The sequence below is a fragment of the Dermochelys coriacea genome, chromosome 2, assembly GCF_009764565.3.
Source record: "Dermochelys coriacea isolate rDerCor1 chromosome 2, rDerCor1.pri.v4, whole genome shotgun sequence".
Taxonomy (NCBI): domain Eukaryota; kingdom Metazoa; phylum Chordata; order Testudines; family Dermochelyidae; genus Dermochelys; species Dermochelys coriacea.
This window is the reverse complement of record NC_050069.1, coordinates 60,601,154-60,625,874: the sequence shown is the minus strand read 5'-3', so window position 1 is coordinate 60,625,874 and position 24,721 is coordinate 60,601,154. Positions and strand designations below refer to the sequence as shown.

At 39.2% G+C, this 24,721-nt stretch overlaps 1 protein-coding gene across 16 annotated transcripts in view; it reads left to right on the top strand.

Annotated features, from left to right (window-relative positions):
• SULF1 (sulfatase 1) overlaps positions 1-24,721 on the top strand; it is a 161,524-nt gene that overhangs the window by 111,185 nt on the left and 25,618 nt on the right. For all 16 annotated transcript variants that reach the window (XM_043507742.1, XM_038392999.2, XM_038392996.2 and 13 more), the window contains 3 exons: positions 133-189; positions 1,249-1,378; positions 21,063-21,279. In XM_043507742.1, the coding sequence (XP_043363677.1) occupies positions 133-189; positions 1,249-1,378; positions 21,063-21,279 (404 nt within the window). The remainder of the gene's footprint in view (positions 1-132; positions 190-1,248; positions 1,379-21,062; positions 21,280-24,721) is intronic.

Sequence of the window (24,721 nt, the reverse complement as noted above, 5' to 3'; positions counted from 1 at the left end):
AATAGCACATTTATAAAATTGTACATACATGAGCCAAGAAGTCATTTAAAAACGAATAAATTGTTAACACTAATGCTGCTATTCAAAACCAGTCACCGAGGCCAGCAGTAAATAATATTATTTTGCTTTCAGGTTTCGAACAAACAAGAAGACCAAAATTTGGCGTGATACGTTTCTGGTGGAAAGAGGGTAATTATTAAAGCTGAGAAAGTTTTGGGAAACTTGCCTAGTGGCAAGCTTGCTTGTGCTTTTTAGTGATCAGCTAGGCTGTAAAGTCTGCAAGTACACTGACAGGGTTTCTTTGTTCCCAGTGCAAGTTGTGCAACTGGAGGCTCTTCTTCTTAGGCTGTTTCATAAGAGATTTGAGTGGGTGCTTTCCACAGCAACTGTACTGGCCCATCCCTTCCATTTACCTAGATTTGTTCTTTAATCTCAGACCCACAGCTGTTCACTTGGTCACCTGGCTGATTTTTTCCTTCCCATTCCATCACTCTTCTCCAAGTCCTGCTGTTGATGTGATGGTGCAACATTCTTCTATCAGTTAATTTTATAGTTTTCACCTCAGTTAGGAATCCTTCTTCATTTGATTTAAGTAAAGGAAAGGTCAATACGTAAATGAGATTAATAAATATAGCTATTCAACATTTTCTCACACAATTTATCATTTGCATTGCCTTGCCCTTTATTACTGTGAAAATTCTCTGAGTAAAAGTATTACAGTAATTCCTTTTATGGCACTTATGACATGACAGTCTGTGAAAATAAACTTGTGGGTATGACTACACTAATAATTCCTAAAGAGAAGCAATGACTGCTGGTGTAGGTTTCCAGTATGTCACTTGGGCCATTCCTTTACTGCAAAAGCTCCTGTTGCTATATCTCACAAGCACATGAATGTTTTTAACTTAGAACAGGGGTTCTCAAACTTCATTGCACCATGACACCCTTCTGACAATAAAAATTACCACACAATCCCAGGAGCAGGGACCGAAGCCTGAGCCTGCCCAGGCCCTGTGCCCTTTACAGGGGGGCCAAAGCCCCTGTAACCTGAGCCCCACTGAAGTCTAACACCAGCCCTGGCAACCTGATTAAAACGGGGTCGTGACCCACAGTTTGAGAAGCACTGTCGTAGAAGATGGCCACCAGATGCTAAATCTTGAATATCATTGCTTTTTTAATGAACTGTATCCCCTTCAATGTTTGAGTGCATTGCCTATAAAAATTTTAACTCTTTTTCCCTTTTGAAAGCAAATTTCTGCGCAAGAAGGAGGAACCCAACAAAAATGCCCAACAGTCTAACCATTTACCAAAATATGAGAGAGTAAAAGAATTATGCCAGCAAGCGAGATACCAGACAGCTTGTGAGCAACCAGGACAGGTGAGCAACAAATGATTCCAGAACTGTATACACCCTAATGGAATGTGTTTTGGGGAATGATGTGGTGACATACTGCACAAGGTCTAGCAGAAATAGGTTAAAGAGACCACGTTTGCCTAATGTCTCTATAAGTAAGAAAGTGCAGATGTTCCCCGGGTTACTCAAGATCTGACTTATGCAAATTTGCACTTACGGAAAAAGTTTCGTAAGCTAGAAATAAGAGGGTTGGGTTTGGGGGGTTTTTGCATAATGATCGGGTATACATTTCTGACTTACGCAAAATTCGAGTTACGCAAGACGTTCCGGAATAGAACAATTGCATAAGTCGGGGAGAGTCCATATAAAAGTGTGCCGGTGCATTACATTAAAAATAGGATGATTATATTTCCCAAATATTTCCCAGGCCCATGTCAGTGGCCATTCTGGACACCTGGGGTATCGTTCCCCTCAACCCTCTTGTTTACTATCTTTGGGAGCAGGCTGGTGGCATCAGCATAGAGGTTATCATTCTCTGGTTCTCAGCAGTGCGGTCAGTACCAACCAGCCAGAAGTCATTCAGGCAGCTTCTCTGCAGCAAGACATAGATCAGCTACCTCAAAAGCCTGTGGCTTCCTCTCCCTCATCACCAGATGAAGCTATTGAGCCGCCAAGTGATTCTCCACTGCCAGAGGACCACTGAGCTCATCAAGATCTTTTGAGAAGGATGGCCTCTGTGCTTGATATTCAGGCAGAGGAAATGCATGAAAGCTCTCAGAAGTTGGTGAGAAAATGCCATTAGGTCTGTTCTTGGGGAGGTCTCAGCCCAGGTCGCTGATGGATGCTTTTCCCCTATCCTGGAAGAAATCCCTCCTGTATACCTTCCCTACAATTTCTTTGCAACCCAAGTTCTTATTCAGAGTCAAAGAAGATCATGCTTGCCTCATCCTTATAGCACCAGCAGCATGGCCTTAGCAGCACTGGTACTCGACCCTACAAGCCTCCACTGTCTCTCCCGTTGGATCCAGACATCATTTCCCAGGATCACAGTTGCCTGCTCCATCCCAACTGCACAGCCCTCCATCTGAGAGCATGGCTGCTTCGTGGTTAACACCGTTTGAGAGATCCTGTTTAAAGGACATTCAGAAAGTGCTTCTGAATAGCTGAAAACCCTCCAGTAGGAGCATTTACCTGGCTAAGTGGAAGCGCTTCTCCATTGGGTCCCATCAGAAAGGTGTATCTCCAAAGTGGGCACTCCTGGATCTCATACTGGATTATCTTCTATACTTAAAACAGAGTTTGGCTATTAGGTCTATAAGAGTTCATTTGGCAGCTATTTCGGCCTTCCACATCTCAGTAGATAGATCCCTTTTCTCCAACCCCCATTGTCACCAGACTCCTGAAGGTTTTGTCAGCATTGTATGCACATGTGCAAGATCCTATCCCTCCTTGGAGTCTTATCTTGGTCCTAGCAAAATTGATGGGACCACCCTTTGAATTCCTTGCAACTTGCTCTCTGCTACACTTCTTTATTAAGGTAGCAATTCTAGTGGTCAATTTACATACATACATTTGGCAATCTACATACCAATTTCCTTTCTGAAACCTCATGCTCATAGAGATGAGGAGAGACTGCATTTGATTATGTGAGAAGGGCTCTAGCTTTCTATCTGGAGCATACTAAGTCTTTTAGGTCTTCTTCTCAGTTGTTTGTTGCAATTTTGGACAGACCTAAGGACAGATCAGTGTCTACTCAAAGGATTTTATCCTTTGTGAATTCATTTATACTACCAGTTGGCTAATATAACCCCACCAGCTAAGGTATTGGCACATTCTAGTAGAGCGAAGGCAACGTCAGCAGCTGGCGCAAGTACCTATCATAAACATTTATAAAGCGGAAACTTGGTCATCTCTAAACACTTTTGCTAGATGGAGCAGGTAGCTAGGTGTCAAATAGTACACATGCACCAGCAGCAGTTCATTAGTGTTTAAAAAAATGGGAGCAGAGTTAAGGAATTTAAAAAAAAAATGAGGCCCAAAATATTTAATTTATTCTGAATTAACGCAATATATTTAGTGATGATATGGAGGAGGCGTGTCTCTTGTGATGTGTAGAATTCTGAATGTATTGAATGGAGTTTTACAAGAATATTCCCTATTAATAATAAACATTGAAAATACATTTGTATTGTTCCCTCAGAAGCCCAGCTATAGCATTCTAGCTAATTATAATCATTGTTTTAAAAGAAAGATTAGCAAACTGTTTAGAAAGAGAATACAAAAGCGCTGCTGTGCTTAGTTTCCAGTTTCAGTCTGTAATCATCTGTGGTGCTTTATCCAAAGCAGGTGGAGTTCTGTAAAACAAACAGGATGGCACTCACCATAGTTCATACACTGAAAAATAATCCACTCATGCCCTTATTCTTGCCATTCATTGAAACACACTGTTACAGTACATCTCAGTTTAATCCAAGATTGGTCTGGAATATGTTTTGGCTGGCATACCATCAAGAGAGTCCTTTGCCACAATTCACACCTCACACATGCTCATAAAATACAGTCACTTTTGAAAGGGTATACACAGGGTTACCATACATCCAAATTTTCCTGGACATGTCTGGCTTTTTGGTTCTTAAATCAAACGTCTGGGAGAAATTTTTAAATATCTAAAAACGTCCTGAATTTTGCGATTATAATTTTTCCCCTAAGAAGAGTTGATCATTCAAGAAAGAGAGTGAATGTTGATCATTTGAGAAAGAAAGTGAATGTTGATCACTCGAGAGAGTGCCTGCTTTTTCCCTCTAGCTCCCAGCGCTTGCGCCGCGAAACAGCTGTTTCACGTAGCTGGGAGGGAAGAGGGGGAACATGGTGCGCTCAGGGGAAGAGTTGAAGCGGGGACTTTGGGGAAGAGGTTGGAATGGGGGAGGGGAAGGGGTGGAGTTGGGGCAAGGGTGGGATGCATGTGCAAATCCCTCCTCCTGTGGAGTGTCCTCATTTTTGAATGTTCAAATATGGTAACCCTAGTATACACAATATCACAGTCTCATTGAAGGGCAAGGTTTTCAAGTGTCGAACTATTGCCATTGCAAACAGCGATTAAAACTGGTGGGGGCAAGCTGAATATTTCTACAAAAACTGAGAGATCAGTGGTCTCATTTAGACCTTCGGACACTAAAGTGCTGAGTTTTAAAATACCAAACTGTTTTCCTTGCAATTATTTCATGTGCTTGTTTCATCTTATGCCAAACTATGATTCTGTAATAACTTTTGTAATACACACGTGGAAAAGATAAGATTAAGTGAGTTGATCAAGTGTCAGAGCTGCAACATTAGGATCCCTTGCTCTCAGTCATATCCCTAATCCACTGGAGTAAGCCATCAAGCTGCCCTTCTTTTGATCAGCTATCTCGTTGGTTGCAGGCACTAAGCTAGAAGGGAGCTTGCAATAGCAATGGTATTTAATGCTGCCTCCCACAGTTGTGATTGATTTGGGCTCCAATAAGCAAGGACTCTGTAGCCATGGGTTCAAGGAGCCCAAAAGCCAGCCCTGAGCTGCTATATGAGGGTCTGTTTGTAACCAAAGGTCTTTAAGAAAAAATCAATGACAAACTTTCAGTCCTAATGATTGGGTTACATTTCTAACCCAAGTACAAATAAATCAGATAGCCTATTATTTTTCTAACATTAGCCATGACATTTCTACAGCCTTCAGGAACCCACAGCCTAAACTAAAGTTAATGAGCCAAATCATTTCTGTGGTAACTCAGTTTATATCTATATAGTAATACCGGGGACAAATTTGGTCCCAGTTTTCCACAGCAGAGTTAACTTGTCCATATTGCATAAATAGAACAAGACAAACCAGGATAAAACACTAAATGCGTTTCTTAATAATAATTCTGCTTACAGCAAAAAGTGGCTGGTTTTCAAAGTTAGGTACATGTAATTAGAGCATATACTAACAAATAATCAAATGGTAAGTATGCACAAATTGGATGTGGTCACTTACACACAGCCAGTTATATGCATGACTGACCACATGGGTGCATAAATTCCAAATTTTGCACATATTTAATGTATCTGTCTAGCTGGATTTCAAACCCCTTCTCCTCTCCTTCACAGTTTGGGATGTTCAGATGCTGGTTTTTCTTTGGCTTATAAGTGAGCTAGAGGCCTGCTGTGAAATTCAGAGACTGATTAAAGTTCAGACTCTAACCTTTGTCACACTCTTTCCACCTAACTTATTTGGTTGGTCAGATCCAGAGTTTTTGGTCCAGATCCAGGCCAATATATCAATACCATGGGCCAAGTTCTCTGGCCACACTGTTCCCTTTACACAGCTTGAACTGTGGAAACTGTCCATATTCTCTCTGCCAACATAGGAGAGAATCCAATAATTACAGAGCTCGGGTAGCAGGCTCCTTACTGCTAAAGGTGGCATGAGAAGAACGTGCTGTGCTCCTGCTGTACCCAGCTGGTGGATGGGTTCTTTAGGGTATTGCGATGATAGAAACAGCCAGAGGATCAGGGAGCATTAGCTGGCTCCCTGAAGGCCCCCATATCTGCTGTGTCCACCAGAAGCTAGACACTACAGAGAATCTGAGTCTGTATATTCTCTTTATGTCGTTTATGAGCTAAATTTGTCTCTGTCTTAACTGGGTATAACCCTATGACTATAGTGGAGTGGAACCCAGTTAAACGAGCATCGATTATGCCGGGTGGGGCGGTTCATTGTAGTGGCTTGAAGTTTTCTTTCAGTCAGTAGTGAATATTTCCTATGACTATTTTATTACAGTAATTGCATAAGAACACAAGAATGGCCATACTGGGTCAGACCAATGCTCTGTCTAGCCCAGTATCCTGTCGTCCATCAGGAGCCAGTGCCAGATGCTTCGGATAGAATAAACAGAATGGGAATTTATCGAATGATCCATCTCCTATCATCCAGCCACAGCTTCTGGCAGCCAGAAGTTTTGGGACACCTCAAGCAGGGTTGAATCCCTAAACATCTGGGCTAATAGCCATTGAGGGACCTATCCCACATGAATGTTCTAATTCTTTTTTTAATCCAGTTATACTTTTGTCCTTCACAACATTCCCTGGCAACTAGTTGACTGTGCATTGTGTAAATAAGTACTTCTTTATGTTCCTTATGTTTGTTTTAAACCTGCTGCCTATTGATTTCATTTAGAAACCCCTGTGAAGGGGTAAATAACAATTCCCTAGTCATTTTTTCCACATCATTCATATTATAGAGCTCTATCATATCCCATCATTTTGTATGTATAATTGGGATTATTTTTTCCAGTGTGCATTTATTTGCATTTATCAACGTTGAATTTTATCTGCCATTTTGCTGACCAGTCACCCAGTTTTGTGAGATTCCTTTGTAACTCTTCACGGTCTACTTTGGACTTAACTATCTTGAGTAATTTAGTATTGTCTTCAAACTTTGCCACCTCACTGTTTACATACTTTTCTAGATAATTTAGGAATATGTTGAACAGCACAGGTTCCAGCCCAGATCCTTGGGGGACCTGGCTATTTACCTCATATATAGCTGCTATTTATCTCTCTCCATTCTGAAAACTGACCATTTATTTTTACTCTTTGTTTCCTGTCTTTTAACCAGTTATTGATCCATGAGAGGACATTTCCTCTTATGCCATGACTGTTTATTTTGCTTAAGAGCCTTTGGTGAGAGACCTTATCAAAGACTTTCTAAAAGTCCAAGTACACTATATCAGCTGTATGACCCCTGTCCTCATGCTTTTTGATACCCTCAGAGAATTCTAATCATGTTCATGTATGTCTCAGATAATTCTGTTCCATACTATTTTCCTGCTACTGTAGTTAGGCTTATCGCCTGTATTTGCCAACATCGCCTCTGGAACCTTTGTTTGAAAATTTGGCATTACATTAGCTGTCATCTGGTACAGAGGTTGATTTAAGCCACAGTTAGTAGTTCTGCAATATCTTATTGGAATTCCTGCAGAACTCTTGGGTGAATATCTGCTTCTGGTGACTTATTATTATTTATCAATTTATTCCAAAACCTCCTCTACTGACACCTCTATTTGGAATGGTTTCTCAGATTTGTCACCTCAGATGTGGGAACCTCCATCACACCCTCTGCAGTGAAGACCCGTGGAAAGAATTCACTTAGCATCATTGCAACAGCCTTGTCTTCTTTAAGTACTCCTTTAGCACCTTGATCATCCCATGACACCACTGACTGTTGGTAGGCTTCCTGCTTCTGACATAACTAAAAAAAAAATTGGTGTTGGTTTTTGTTTTTTGCTAGTTGCTTGTCAAATTCTTTTTTGGCCTGCCTAATTATAATTTTGCACTTTACTTGCCAGAGTTTATGCTCGTTTCTATTTTCCTCAGTTAGGATTTGACTTCCAATTTTTAAAGGATGCCTTTTTGCCTCTAACAGCCTCTTTTACTCTGCTGTTTAGCTATGGTAGCATTTTTTGTTCCTTTTACGGGGTTTTTTGTATTTGGGGTATACATTTAGTTTGAGCCTCTATTTGGTGTTTTTAAATCGTTTTCGTGAAGCTTTCAGGCATTTCACTTTTGTTCCTATTCCTTTTAATTTCTATATAGCTACATAGGTGCTGGAACTAGGGGTTCTGTGCTGCCCACTGCCTGGCTTGAGGTGGTTTCCATCATATACTGGGTTTACAGTTTGGTTCAATGGCTCTCAGCACCCCACTATACAAATTGTTCCAGCTCCCCTGTATAACTAGCTTCCTCATTTTTGTGTAGTTCTCCTTTTTGAAGTTAAATCCTACTGTGGTAGGTTTCGTTGATACACACACACACACACACACACACACACACTCTCTCTCTCTCTCTCTCTCTCTCTCTCTCTCTCTCTCTCTCTCTCAAGGATGTTAAATTTAATTATATTACAGTTGCTATTACTGAGCAATTCATCTATATTCACCTCTTTCATCAGATCCTGTGCTCCATTTAGGATTAAATCAAAAATCGCATCTCCCCTCATGGGTTCCAGGACTAGCTGCTGCAAGAAGCAGTCACTTATGGTGTCTAGATGTTATACCTGCATCCTGTCCTGAGGTGACATATACCCAGTCAGTATGGGGATAGTTGAAATCCACCATTATTATTGGATTTTCTTTTTTTGTAACCTCTCTAATCTCCCTGAGCATTTCACAGTCACCATCACCATCTTGATGAGTATTGATAATATATTCCTACTACTATACTCTTATTGTTCAAGCACAGAATTTATATCCACAGAGATTCTACAGTACAGTTTGATTCATTTAAGATTTTTACTTTATTTGACTTTATGCTTTCTTTCATATATATTGACATTCCTCCCACTGACCTATTCTGTCATTCCTGTATATTTTGTACCCTGGTATTACTGTGTCCCATTGATTATCATCAAGTTTCTGTGATGCCTATTATATCAATATCCTCATTTAATACCAGGCACTCAAGTTCACCCATCTTAGCATTTAGATTTCTAGCATTTGTATACAAGCACTTATAAAATTTTTCAATATTGATTGTCTGCCTTCATGTGTTGTAATTGAATGGGATTCTTTTTTGTTTGACAGTTTCTCTTCCATTTTTACCTGTAGTTTATCAACTTCTAGTCTCTCCTCTTTATTAGGATATAGAGTATCCCATCTAATAAATCTTCTCCTAAAGGATGTGTCTAAACTGTGTGTTCCTCCATACCTGTTGTCTTTCCCCCAAGCCTTTCATTTAAAAACTCCTCTGTGAACTTTTTAATTTTATATACCAGCAATCTGGTTCCATATTAGTTTAGGTGAAGTCCATCCTTGCTATATAGGTTCCCCAGTTCCTAATAAACCTAAATACCTCCTCCCAACACCATTGTCTCATCAATGTGTTGAGACCCTGCAATTCTGCTTGTCTAACTGGCCCTGTGCGTGGAACTGGAAACATTTTAGAGAATGCTACCATGGAGGTTCTGAATTTTAATCTCTTGTATAGTAACCTACATTCGGCCTCCAGGACCTCTCTTCTACCTTTCCTATGTCACTGCATGTATCACAACCACCAGCTCCTTTCCCCGAATTGCACATACATCTATCTACTTGTCACGACCTTTGCACTCAGAAGGCAATTCATCATGCAGTTCTCCTGGTCATTACAAACCTATTACTAATACCTGCCTCTTCCTAATAACTGGGGTCCCCTCTCCCAGGGAGGTATCATCAGTGCGAGAGGATACCACATCATCATCTGAAAGGACTGTTCCAAATATGGGATCATTTCCCTCTGCTCCAGCTTGATGTTCTTCTTCCCTGAGACTTTCATCCTCCTCAACAGCACAAAGGCTGTTAGATTGGGGTTGGCACCACTTTCCAGTGTCCCTGACAGTGTCCTCTGTGTACCTCTCTGTTTCCCTTAGCTAATCCAGTTCAGCAACTCTGGTTTTAAGAGCGCATACTCAATCTCTGAGGACCATATATGCAAACATATGCTACCTGCCCTCAAAGCAGTACATGTTGCATTGAGTGCAATAAGCTGGATAGCCCCCCGCTTTGCTGCTGGACCTCTGCCTGCATTATTTTTGCTTTGCGGGGTGGTTCGAGGATTTGGGGTTTTTTGGAGTGGGGGAGATTATTGGCCTAAGATTAGAGTATGTTTGTTAGGTGTATCTGCTTCTTGCACTCAGTCTCTAAACTTCATCACAATACTCCCCTGTTCACTAGCTCTTTGGGTAGCTTAGGAGCTGGCTTTTTAAACCCCTGTTCTCCCTGAGATAGCCCTGCCCACTTATCGAGGGATCCTGAAGGGATCAAGGATCAGTAGAGAGCAGGCTATAGCCTCATTAGTAAGCTCTCTGCCTCGTCTACCAGCCTGCTTGGTCATCACACAGCCCCCAGAACAGACCACACTATAAACTTTAATCAGTCAAGCATACAATAAACAAGCCAACAGACTTCAAACTCACCCTAAGGGTCATGTAGTCTCTCTTTCTTCACCTGTACAACTGCCTTTCGGAACTCCTATTTGCTGCTTCTGTTTGCTAGCTCCAGTAATTAAGGAGGGAGTATTTATATATAAAACACCATCCATTGGTGTTTGTGTTTAAAATTGGAAATATCTGATACATACCTTTGTGCATTAAAAATTTACTTTCAGCCATAGATATGTAATGCAATAACAGTACAAATGTCTGACAGAATATTAAAATATTACAATTGTATATTTAAAAGAAAACCTTACATCATCAATATCAAATTGAAGGTTAACTGTTGCCTGAACAAACCTCTCCCTAGATTAACTTTATTTTAACCCCACAGCATCTATTCTGCCCTCAGATCCACCTGTGTAATTTCAACTGAAATCAATTAATAGGGTCTTCCCGTCATCTTCCTTTGGACACCAACCAAATAGCAAATGAGTACATGTTTAAATACTGCATCACTTACACTTCATTCTGTCTCCCTTGTAACTTATGGCATTTCACCAATCAATTTTACCCCAAGGGCTAATTTGATTCATGGGATTTTAAATTGTCCACCAGGATACCATTAGCTGATGTCACACCTATCTCCACTGTACTATCAAATCCACTGTTAAATTCAGTATCCGATCCACTATTAAACATGCACTCTCCAAGTCTAAAATTTCACAGAGATACAGTTTTATATTTAAATCTCCTCCTGACACAAAAAAAATCAACCTTTCCAAAGTGAGGATTGTGAAGTTCAATGTTTAAGTTCCAACTCCTGAGTTGGGTGACCCAACAACATCAAATTCGGTACTGGGCTTGTTTGTTTTATGGGCCTATGTCTTCTACCATCTGCAACACACTACCTTCTAGCTCTGGTCTTGTGGACAGCAGAGGATTGAATCTTGCAAGAATCCTGCACTTGCAAGATGTCAATCTGATGCCAGTTAAAATGAACTGAGCCAGCTGACGGAATGGAGAAGATGGTGCAACTGTACACATGTGTTTGCATCACATGTATGCTCATGAACTAAAACCAAGCTAGTAGGTATAATATCATAACTAAGGCTAAGTTTTTGTCACCCCTATTTTTAGTAAAAGTCATGAACAGGTCACAGGCAATAAAGAAAAATTCATGGGAGCCCGTGACCTGTCCGTGACTTTTACTAAAAATATGTATGACAAAATGGGGAGCTGTGGGGTCCCCACACCACCCAGGGGGGCCTGGCTTGGAGCTGTAGGAGCCCGCGGTGGAGCTGGGGGCTCAAGTCATGGAGGTCTCTGGAAGTCACGGATTCTGTGACTTCCGTGACCTCTGTTACAAAATCATAGCCCTAGCCATAACTCACCAGCAATGACTGTGTTCCTTTATAACAAACCTGTCATTGGGAGATGCAAAATGTTTCTCTTGAGTATTTATAGTTTGGAACTGCCCTAAAGTAATATTGCAGGTTTGGTTCCATTTTAAAAAATGGGCTTAAGGCCCATATAATGAAATTAAGTTAGGGTAATCTAGAACATTTTTATAGTCATACAAGTCTTCACTGATAGTCACTAGAGATATGCCACTGAATACAGACATGAATTTTGTAGTAAATTTGTAAGACTTTTCTGGCCTTAAACCAAAAAGCATTTTATGTAGTCTGTACATGCATTTTATGTATATCTCATGTATGCTTTTACATTAGGCTTTCAAATGACAAAATTTCATTTTATTTTGCTTCATGTTATCATATTGATAGCAAATCAAAAGCTTGTCTGTTTGTAATGCTAAGACGACTCCTGCCATCAATCAACCTACAGATAATATTGTAGAGGAAATTAGAATGTAGCTTGTTAGGTGTAGTCTGGTTTGGCTCAAGTATCTATGTTCTCATAAAATAAATATCCCTCAGACCATGCATTTGTAAAGGTCAACTTTATGGCCAGCTGCAGAGTATGAATAAAAACACGTAAGCTGGTAAGAGCTCAATAGAAGTGTCAGATGGCTAGCCAGAAACTGACAGCCAGATCCCAGGCACCCACTAAAACGCAGCTAAAATTATAATACAGCATAATAACATCACTCACTAAACCTATTGATTTCAATGTAACTTCCCAACAATTCCAGCAATAATAAGGGATTGATGATGAATAGTACCTGCTGTTTTGGCTTATGATTCTCCAAATAAATGATCCATGTTCTGTCTGCTCTAAAAAAAAATTTTTTTTGAAAGAAGTTCCTAAAAATAGATACAGTACCAGTAACTGTTGCCGGTTTGGTTTACTACGTATTCATCTTATTTTGTCAATGTTGCTTTACTTTCTTTTTGTAAAGAGAGATACAACTATAAATCTCAGAAGGGTAGCCATGTTAGTTTGGATCTGTAAAAGCGGCAAAGAGTCCTGTGGCACCTTATAGACTAACAGACATATCGGAGCATAAGCTTTCGTGGCTGAATACCCACTTCGTCGGATGCAACAACGAATATAAATCTCTTCCAACTATATAATACAGTTATATATAAACAAATACAAATCTGTTAGTGGCAATTACAGGGTTAAAATTAGGGACATGATGAATACCCAGTCTGGCTCTGATTTGTACACAAATCCAGGCGTATTTCCCTGATTCATCCTTACACAAGTCAGGTTTCAGATTAGTGGCTATCTAAAATGGTAACCACTGGTCTTGGTATGTGGTGGCTTCCTCCTGCCACTACAACCACATCAGCCCAGCACCGCTTCTCCACCTGCTCCCCATTGCCACCCTTTTTGGGATCCCAATTCAGCCATGCACTTAAGCACATGCTTGACTTTTAGCATCTGAGCAATCGTGTTGCCTTCAATGAGGCTACAGTGGGGCTAAACCTAAAGTTAAGCACATACATAAGTGCTTTGCTGAACTGGACCTTGTGGGTGCTCTTCCATCTGTTCCTTACTCCAGTCTGTCCCTGCTCCTTCACCCAACTGTCTTGGTACCCAGAATCCCATCTAGCTGACAGAAACAGAGGTGCAGATGAGTCACCCAGTAATTCCTAAGAATCATCAGGAATTGTCCCTTCCTTGTTGAAACACCATCCTGTATATAACATCCAACCAAAAGTGATGATAAGGAAAACTTTATCATTAGAAAAAAGAAAAGGAGGATTTGTGGCACCTTAGAGACTAACAAATTTATTTGAGCATAAGCTTTCGTGAGCTACAGCTCACTTCATCGGATGCTGTAGCTCACGAAAGCTTATGCTCAAATAAATTTGTTAGTCTCTAAGGTGCCACAAGTCCTCCTTTTCTTTTTGCAGATACAGACTAACATGGCTGCTACTCTGAAATTTATCATTAGAGATACTCCTTCAAATCATGAAAAAATAACATATTTTAATAATAGATATGTAGCTTTTCATTTAAACAGAATGCAGTTTTCCATATTTATAATTCCTTCTAATTTAGTGCACACGTTTATTTTTGTCCATGTCAGGGAATACTTTCATTTCAGTAATATCACCCTTCTCACCTTCAATGTTGCCTTTCAAAGAAACTGTATCTCTGTTTTATTTATGCTATGCAGTTTATTAGAAACCCCTAAAACCACGATATCAGAATGAATGTCACCTTTCTGAATCATATTTATTCTATTTACCATATTAATTCAGGATTTATATATTCTAGGGCAAAAAAACATAGATTATGCATGAATTTAGCTTTACACTTTTTCCATAGTTCCAGCAATTGTGGTCCTTCTTCTTTCCAAGGACTCTTGCATGTCCAGTACACTGTGGTCTAAATTCAACCTTCTGTTGGATGTTTTTGACCCAAAATTCTAGCATGGCTTTAAGTCTTAAGAATCCTTTGACTCATTAGGAATATCATTATTATTGGTATTGCTATTATAACTTAATGGGCAAATTCTATCTCTGCATGTCAGTGGGTGCTATTCGGGTGCATCTGTGGGTAGATTTGACTTTAAGCCTGAACTTGAAGCATTCCTTTTAGGGTTATTCAGCACACATTTGATAGAAGATCAGAAAAGAATCTATACTGATGACGTTGAGTCTTAAGTGCTGGCAAGAATATGTAGAAGATCCAGTAGAGGTGGTTACTTAGGTTATGTATGTTGTTTGATGTCCATTAACAGACTCAACATGCGACCTAAGTGCATATGCTTCCACTATTGACTTTCTTCCAAATTAAAGTAATCTTTAAACTGTCAGTGGGAAAGTAAATATTCTTAATGGAAAAACTGGCAAATAAATATGATTTCCTCATCTATCCAGCCTGACCCTAAAATATCTATTCTTTAACTCTATATTTTGGAATCTAGTTTTGGTAACAAATGGTTACCTTTTTTTGTGGTAAAAAATGGGTTGAAGTTCAACTTTTTGAACAATACCTTCCATGCATTTCTTGCATACTTTGCTATGATAAATAGGGGATCATTTTTATTATGCAATTTTAAATGTCCCTATGTCTTCTGTAAATCATATTTTAAAGTGTCTTAAATACAAAGTTATCCAGTAAATATTCTTAGTGTGCATTTTAACAGTTTCCTGAAAACTTCCAGGGCTTTTTTTCCCTTCTTTCCATTTTCTAACTAACACTGTCAAGGTTTGATAGCCTAAAATTTACCCTCCTTTTCATCACATAACTGTTTGCAAATTTCAGGTCATGTTATTTCTGTAGGGTTGGGTTTTTTTCTGTCAATTCACTGCTTCAGTAGTTCTGCCCCCCATCAAAGTAAATAAAAATATCAGGGCCTGTAGCCTAGCACTTGTGAGCAACCCTACAATAATAAATCAGGTCGTACATGTATGATGGAGGGAAAATATTTTTAATAAAAGAACAGATCTGACACTAATATCTTAGAGATTATTTGTAAATGTAAGATAAAAAACAAGTTTAAAAATTATTTAAAATAATCTGCTGATTTCTTTTTAGCCTACAATAAATAATATTTAAGAAATACAAAATAAGTGAATTTCCACACCATTATGAACACTGAAGGTGTGATACAGATCAACAGAAGAAATTTGCAACATTAGTATTATAGATTACTGTATTTCAATGTTCCTGAGTCAGTGGGCTTCAGAACCATGAGTGATCTGATTTACTATATGATCTATAATAGGCAACCGGATTAATTTTAACTTTATAAGTTAGCGTCTAACAGTGATACCATCCTAACTAGGAATGTAGGAAACTGGGAAGGTTTGTCCGTAAGATTTGGCAATCCCAAACTTGTCTTCCCTGTGCTCTATTGACAGAGGCCATCTTGGGGACAGCTACGCCCGCTTTCTCCTTGTGTGCAATATTTGTATCGTGGCAAAACATCACCATGCAAATTAATATTTATATACCAGTCATGCCCAGACACCTCAGTGAAAATCAGAGTCCTTGTTTCCATTATGGAAATTCATAGGAAGAGGTGGGTCCTACTCCTAAGAATTTATAATATCTGCTGAACCTGATTTTTCAGTATTCTAGTTCAGTTCAGTAGACTTAAATGTGGCTGCACTATATATTATTGCCAGCTAAGTACAGTACAGTTGGCAGTACTCTGCACACTGTAACCACTTGAAACTGCATGGTGAAAGCTGAAATGGAGCTCTGATCTTCCTACTCAAGTAGCACAATCTGTCACCACTTGAGCTAAAATAAAAACTCTCTTAGCTATTAGTACTATAGCATCTGTGTGACACAACCACTTCTGATTCTGTCCAGCAGAGAAAAGGGGTACACAGCTACGGTTCACTACAATATTTCTACCCATACCATTTTATATTAATCATCATCAATACTAAATCATCCTTGTATAACAGGAAGGTGAAGGGAGTGTGATCTTAAAGTTGTTTTCAGCTGCACTCTTTTTCCCCCTTACTTGCTTTTTCTTGAAAACCTCCAGCCTGAAAAGCAATATTCAAAGTTGCTTATTCAAGGGAACATTACAGAAATTGGACAGCACCTGTAAATGCAGTGTAGCTGTGTTATAGTTCTGGTTGCCTGTTTTTCAGGGGTTTATAGCTTGGTTATAAAATTTGACTATATATTTAACATTAAAGTGTCTAGTGCAAATGTGCAGTAATTACCTTTCATAAAACTCTGAGCATGCCTACTGCTAAGACACCTTTCACAAATTGTCTAATTTCCTCCCTATGTGATAGGCTGCAGCAACTCCCTCGGAGCTGTCACAGTCTATTAGGTAAACAATGTTCATTTTAAATACTTCTTAAGTGGGGTATTTATTGTGCAGTAAACCACAGTGACTCAGCCTGAGTGTCTATATATATTTGGTGCCTGAAGTATATTGAATAAAGACATATAACTTAATATTGAGGTTATGGTACAAACCAATAAGAATTTGGAAATTCAAAACCCAGGCACAAATACTGTTGTTAATTCATTCACAGTTGTCTGTCTTGTTAACAGAGGGTGTAAGTTAAGGTTGGAACTAGGCCAACACTAATATAAAGTTAAAGGATCATGTACTTAGAGCCGCTTTTTAGTTAGTGCATCTGGTCCCCTATGCCTTTCAATTTACCCAATCAGGGACAAATTTTGCCCTCAAATTCAAACTCATAACTGCTAGTGAAGTCATCTGAGGACAAGATTTAATGCTCGTTTTTTTTATTGCTCTTTAACTGTAACGCCAGCACCAGCGTTCCCATTGAGGCATGTGCATCTGTTGTCATGCAGCTGAATTTCAGCTCCTGAGCAGAGCCAAGTGACTGCCGCTTATTAGCAAAATTAAGTTCTTTTATTACCTCTTCCTTCTCTAAGTTGCCACTGCATCTTCCAGCCATGTGAAGGAGATAGCTCTGCAGAGGCACCAGCAACACATGGTTGTAAACCAAAGCATCTCAGCTCCATGTAGAGAGTATGGGCCAGTTTCCCAGATGATGTAAATTCGCATTACTCCCTTGAAATTGATGTATCTGAAGATGTGTCCTGTGTTTAAAGACTCCATGAAGTCTCAGGACTCCATCCATAGTGGGATGGTGATGAATATCACTTTCTCCTCTGCATTCACTTCAGTGATTAAGTTGAAGGGCAGGGGGAAAACATGAAAGGAGTAAAGATATGTGAAAGTAGGAAAGAAATCAGAGAAAGTAAGTGAGATGAGGAATAAATGAAGTGAGACATAAGAATGGAGAAGGGAATGAAAAAAGGTTGAGAACTGTAGTTGAGGAAGAGAAAAGAAAGCTGTAAGTGGGAATGGAAAACTATTAAATTAAAAGAAGGAGAAAGAGAGAAGGAAATAAACATGGAAAAATAAGAAAACATATACAACTTTAAGGTTATCAAATGAATGTTTCATTTGTGCACGTACCTACATTGTGTCTTTGATGTAACCTTGATGGAGAGACTGGGGATTCAGAGACCTAGCTTGAGGTTGTGAAGCCAGGGTAAAGGACATCTTGGTGTTCATTTGGGGGAAAGGTAGAGGACTGAGGGTAAATACATTGATCATAGCTTTCTTCTTCTGCTCATTCATGCATTGTATAGATCTTAAGACCAGAAGAGATCATTATAGTATTCTAGACTATAACATATGGTCAGTTCATAACTATTCTGTCTTGGATTTGCTAGTAAGAAAATTCCATTGTAGAATTCTAAACTATTTCACACTTAGGTACCCTTTTAATGAACAAAACTATTCAAGGGAAGCTATGAAATACAGTTTATACATATTTCATCCAAGAGTATTTATCGATTAAATCCATGCATAGACAGTTTAAAAAAAAATTAGATCCTATTAAGAGGTGGAAAAGACTTACTAGAGCATTGAATCAACCTCCAATGGAGGAAGTAAGAATTACAGCTGCTCCTATATTTGATCTTAGGGGGAAAAAATAATTACTCAGAATTTTTAAAGAGTACTACATTTGTAAATAGTATTAAAAATAGAGCTGTGTTTTTAAATGTATGTTTAATCTAATAGATACAATAACTCCTCTGGTGCCTGCCTATAAATATCTATAATGATGGCCACACTCTTCTACTATCGTAGGAACCATTTAGAAGTAAACCTTGAGAGGTAAATGCAAATGATTATGGCTCTTGTAAGCCCCTCTCAGTAGAGATTTATGTGAAAGTGTCCATACAATAGTAATGTTTTAGAAGACAAGCAAATACGTACAGGCTTTTTCTCTTTCAGATATAACTTACTGTAACTGGATCAGTCAAAGTAAGTAAATATATAGAAAAGATGATTTTCTTATTGGACGTGGGATCTTTAGCGCATCTCATGACACATAAAGCTGGAGTGAGCTGTCACAGTGCTGTGATTCATAATCGGTATTTGAAAACATAAGTGAATAAAGATGTGCTGCTATTATTAAACTAAGCTGCAGGCGACTTCAGGCATTGAGCTTTTATTAGCAAAGTTGGCTATGGTTATATATAAGGTATTAAAGAATATTTGACTTAATGTCTTTTTTCTCTTTTACGTTGCTGTAAACTGTATGGCTATTGTTTTCCTGGGGGCATATATGAAGTTCATTTCAGGAGTTGTTTTAGTTGTGTCCTGACCACAGCAGTGGCACAATATGATACTAGTCAGGTGTTTAAGTTTAACATTCAGGCTGTTTCCTTCACCCTTCAACCACCATGGGAACACCTCAGAAACGAGCAGAGCGGCCATTATTTGATGGAAGGAAGAAACTTGTATGGCTCTGCTGTGGGAGTGGGGCTGAAGGATTCCAGGAGGAAATGCATCCACTCTCATTTTGCCAGAACGATAGTTCTCAGTAAGAATACATCATTCTGAGGGAATCCTCAGGACTCTTAAAAACACATGAAGGACCACTGTTGGCGGAGAAGTCCGGGCCTTACAAAACAATCAGAAAATAACTTTAAAGTTAATGCAGTGTATTTAGAATCATAGAATATCAGGGTTGGAAGGGACCTCAGGAGGTCATCTAGTCCAATTCCCTGCTCAAAGCAGGACCAATCCCCAATTTCTGCCCCAGAGCCCTAAATGGCCCCCTCAAGGATTGAACTCACAACCCTGGGTTTACCAGGCCAATGCTCAAACCTCTCCCCCAAAATTCAAGATTCAAGAGTATGTATTAGTAGTAATCATAACAACATGTTGGAAGCTCTGTATAAGATTGTGCTAATCAGTCCTCAAAGTATTATCCCCATCTTTCTGATAGAGATGTATTAAGGCCACAATTTTCAAACACTGAATTAAATTCCTATCAAAGCACCTAACTGAAGAGGTCTGTTTTGTTTTGTTGTTTTTAAGATGCCTAAGATGTTCAGCAGCCCTGAAAATCAGGCCAATTTTATTTCTGTACGTAACTATGCATTTAGGTATTTAACGTGAGGTACTAAAGCTTGTGAAAATTTTGACTGAAGGGCCTGCCTACACACTGATTTAGAAACAGATATCGTTAAATCAGTGCACGATCCTAGTGTAGATTCAGTTATATTGACATAAAGGGGATTATATTAATATAGATTGTTTCCATAAATTCACTTTTCCATTGACTGTGTCCAGAGCACTGCCAGTCCATAGCAGGGCAGCTCTCAGTCCCTTGGCCACAGTTTTAAGCAAATGGTACATGATAAAAATTTACCAAGGTAAGATGACTAAAATAAAGCAACCTGTGGCAGTGTAGTTGTGTGTCTCCTAAAAGAAGTGGGCTAAGAGTTTTAAATATTTTTCTCGATTATAGCATTTTAAGACTGATAAAGGTATGTAAAGGAAGTAAAAGCCCAACTGCTTTCTAATATCCAAATGAGAAAACAGTGGAACCCTGTGCTAAAATCCAGGTGGAATCTTCCACTTGGATTCAGGGCTGTTGGCACTAGAACCAGACAGACATTGTGCAGACCAGTTGGAAGAAATTCTGCTTTCTCTAATTCCTTCTTCCTCACTACGATACTCGCAACATGTACGAAGCTGGTCTCAGCAATTCCCTTCCAGACCAAATTGCTTTTCCCTCAAGGCTGGTATAAACAGCAAGTCAGAGGCATCCAGATGAGAATGTCCATGGTCACACTCTGTGTACCCCGAAGGGTCTTCCCCTCCCTTCTCCAACAGGCTGTATATGACCTATTCTGCACATTTTTGGCATAGTCTATTAGAGTATGACTGGGGGTGTAATACACTTGCTGTTTCCTCTGTCCTTGCACATAAAACATGTGGAGACAGCAATGTTTGTGTCACTAAAGGATGCAGGTCTTGACACTGGCCTCTGTTAAGGGAGTGAGTTAATAGTTTCATGCACTTACGTAAATCAAATCAGAACTTGTCCCTTTTTCATAGAACCCTCTAATTGACCTGATCTCAGTCTTTCTCTCATCTACATTTTTTCCTGATTCATGTTAGAAATTCCAAGTCACAGAACAAAGAAACAAAGTTTGTATTTTCAAAGAAAAAAGAGGGGAGGGAGGATTGGTGAAAACAGCCCTTACAGCTGTACTCTGTGGCTCAATAAATTAAGGCTTTTTACTTGCTCTTTTCAAGGATGTGTTTAGTCTAGATTCCCTTGATTTATATATCTTTTTTGGCTGGGTTGTATTTTTTTAATGCAGATTTCCAATGATTTCATTCAAATTCATGTTTGCCTAGGACGATAGAATGTTTTGAGATGAATGTGAGTGAACTTAATCCTTACAATGTTTTCCTCCTCAAATCTTTATTTATAGAATTGTTTAGCCTTCAAAGGCATTGCCTGTTATGTGCTACAAAAAGAATCCAAAATAGACAGAGCTTGGAATTGCACTGGGAAATCATCTTTATTTTTCCTCTCACAGAAGTGGCAATGCATTGAGGATTCTTCTGGCAAGCTTCGAATTCACAAGTGTAAGGGATCCAGCGACATGTTCACAATCAGAAAGAGAACACGAAGCATACACTCCCAGGGATACAGCAATAAAGACAAAGAATGCATCTGTGCAGATGCTGATTACCGAACCAGCAGGACCCAGAGAAAAAATCAAAGACAGTTCATGAGAAACCCCAGTGCCCAAAGTAGGTGATCTCAGAGCTCTTAGATACTCAGGAAAGGGGGCATTGGGTTAATTGAGCGGTGTTTTACCAGCAAGGAGTTGTTTTCACCTGGATATATGATGAATGCACATGTAATTTGGAGTCAGTACTTGAGTAATTACTGCTTTAAAAAAATATCAAAAGCTACCAGAATCTGTTATCACAATAAGAAAAATGTTATTTAGGCCAGTTTGTAGCAATGATGATGTTTTGGTGCCACCTATTGCATGGGTTGGAGATCTGTAATCGAGTGACCGGAGAGACTGAAGTGTTCTCTGACTGGTTTTTGAATGTTATGCTTCTTGACGTCTAATTTGTGTCCATTTATTCTTTTACGTAGAGACTGTCAAGTTTGACCAATGTACATGGCAGAGGGGCATTGCTGGCACATGATGGCATATATCACATTGGTAGATGCGCAGGTGAACGAGCCTCTGATAGTGTGGCTGATGTGATTAGGCCCTATGATGATGTCCCCTGAATAGGTCACTCGATTACAGACCTGAGAGTGGCTATCATTCAACAAAAAAACTTCAGAAACAGACTCCAACGAGAGACTGCTGAATTGGAATTAATTTGCAAACTGGATACAATTAATTTAGGCTTGAATAGAGACTGGGAGTGGATGGGTCATTACACAAAGTAAAACTATTTCCCCATGTTATTTCTCCCCCCCACCCCACCCCTCACTGTTCCTCAGATGTTCTTGTTAACTGCTGGAAATGGCCTTGATTATCACCACAAACGGTTTTCCTCCTTCCCCCCCCCCCCCCCCCCGCTGGTAATAGCTCATCTTAAGTGATCACTCTCCTTACAGTGTGTGTGATAAAGCCCATTTTTTCATGTTCTCTGTGTGTGTATATAAATCTCCCCACTGTATTTTCCACTGAATGCATCCGATGAAGTGAGCTGTAGCTGACAAAAGCTTATGCTCAAATAAATTTGTTAGTCTCTAAGGTGCCACAAGTACTCCTTTTCTTTTTACAGAATCTAGGTAATTATTACAGGCATAGTAACCTGAGCAAGCATTTTTTTTCATCACTAATATTCAGTTAACATGTTCGGATATTTGCAGTAGACTTTTTTTTGGTTTTTCGCATCTCAAACATTAAAGCATTCTGATTGCTGTCAAAGTGAAAGCCTACTCACCTGAAGTTTTCAAGTGCCAGTAAAACAAAACAGCTTGCTTGTAACTTAATGAGTTAGAATCTAGTGCCCTCTAGTGGAGTGCGATGTAAAGGGAAACTGCCATCAAGTTTTAAAATACCAGTGCTTAATTTTCTGTGTTAAGCACTGAGAAAACATCAGTACATTGAAAAGCAGGTGTCAATTAATATAAGAATATAAGAGTGGCAATACTGAGTCAGACCAATGGTCCATATAGCCCCATACCCTGTCTTCCAATAATGGTAAATGCCAGATGCTTCAAAGGACATGAACAGAAGAGGGCAATTATCAAGTGGTCCCTGTCGTCCAGTCCCAGCATCTGGCAGTCAGAGGCTTAGGAACACCTGGAGCATGGAGTTGCATCTCTGACCATCATGGCTAATAGCCATTGATGAACCTATCCTCCATGAACTTACCTAATTCTTTCTTGAATTTATTTTGGCCTTCACAACACCCCCAGCAACAAGTTCCACAGGACGCCTGTGTGTTATGTAAAAAGAAAAGGAGTACTTGTGGCACCTTAGAGACTAACAAATTTATTTGAGCATAAGCTTTCGTGAGCTACAACTCACTTCATCGGATGTGTGTTGTGTGAAGAAGTACTTGCTTTTGTTTGTTTTGAACCTCCTGTCTATTAATTTCATTGGGAGACCACTGGTTCTTGTGTTATGTGAAGGAATAAAGAACACTTCCTTATTCACTTTCTCCACACCATTCATGATTTTATAGACCTCTATCATATTCCCCCCTCAGTCATCTCTTGTCTAAGCTGAAACGTCCCCGTCTTTTTAATCTCTCCTCATATGGAAGCTGTTCCATACCCTTAATCATATTTTTTGCCCTTCTCTGTAACTTTTTCAATTCTAATATATCTTTTTTAACATGGGGTGACCAGAACTGCTTGCAGTATTCCAGGTGTGGGTGTACCATGAATTGATACAGTGGCATTATGACATTTATTGTCTTATTATCTATCCCTTTCCTAATGGTGCCTAACATCCAAAAGCTTTTTGGACTGCTACTGCACATTGAGTGGATGTTTTCAGAGAACTATCCACAATGACTCCAAGATCTCTTTCTTTAGTGGTAACAGTTAATTTAGAATCCATCATTTTGTATGTATAGTTGGGATTATGTTTTCCATATGCACTATTTTACGTTCATCAACACTGAATTCATCAGTCATTTTGTTGCCCCGTCACCCAGTTTTGTGAGATCCCTTTGTAACTCTTCTCAATCAGCTTTGGATTTAACTATTTTAAGTCATTTTGTATCATCTGCAAACTTTGCCACCTCATTGTTTACCCTTTTTTCCAGATCATTTATGAAAATGTTAAACACTGGTCCGAGTGCAGATCCCCAGGGGACAGCACTATTTCCTCTCTCCATTCTGAAAACTGACCATTTGTTCCTACCCTTTGTTTCCTGTCTTTTAACAAGTTACTGATCCATGGGAGGACCTTCCTTGTTATCCTATCAGTGTTTAGTTTGCTTAAGAGCCTTTGGTGAAAACTTGTCAAAAACTTTCTGAAAGTCCAAGTACACAATCTCTACTGGATCACCCTTGTCTACATGTTTGTTGAACCCCTCATAGAGTTCTAATAAATTGGTGAAATATGATTTCCCTTTACAAAAGCCATGTAAAGGGCTTAACAAAAATATATTTTCTGTTTCTTCACTGAGATCAGCATTTTCCATCAAATGCTTCAACTTCTCATGTTTCGTGTGTTTTCTATTCTAACACTCTTCCAAGAGCAGCTGGGTTCAGGTAGCCTGAGTCAAGGACAGACTGTATTCCACTGGGTCTAGACAGCATTGTGGGTTATGGAATTTACATGAAATTTTGTGTAAGCATACAAAAATTTTACAAAAATTACAAGAGGCTGCAAGTATATATGATGTTGCAGAAAAAAATATGATACTATATTGTATTATTTCAGGTAAAGCCTGTGATGATGTAATTAAAGCCTGTAACATTCTTCAGAGGACAGAAGTTACAGTTGTGCATTCAGCCATAACTTAGGCATTTCCTGACTTTGGGGTCTCTAATTGTTCAACCTAAGTGTTGCATTAACATAGTTTCTTGTGTTTAATAATGTTATACTCTAATGAACTCCATTAGAATTGACTCTTGCTGGCTAGAATCAGAATCATCTGTATGTCATAAGCAATCAGCTACTGGAGCGTCTCCTGGAAAACTCTGTTTTTGCAGCAGCAAGATCCAAGTTCTGTCCCCACTATCAAAGTAAAGTTACAA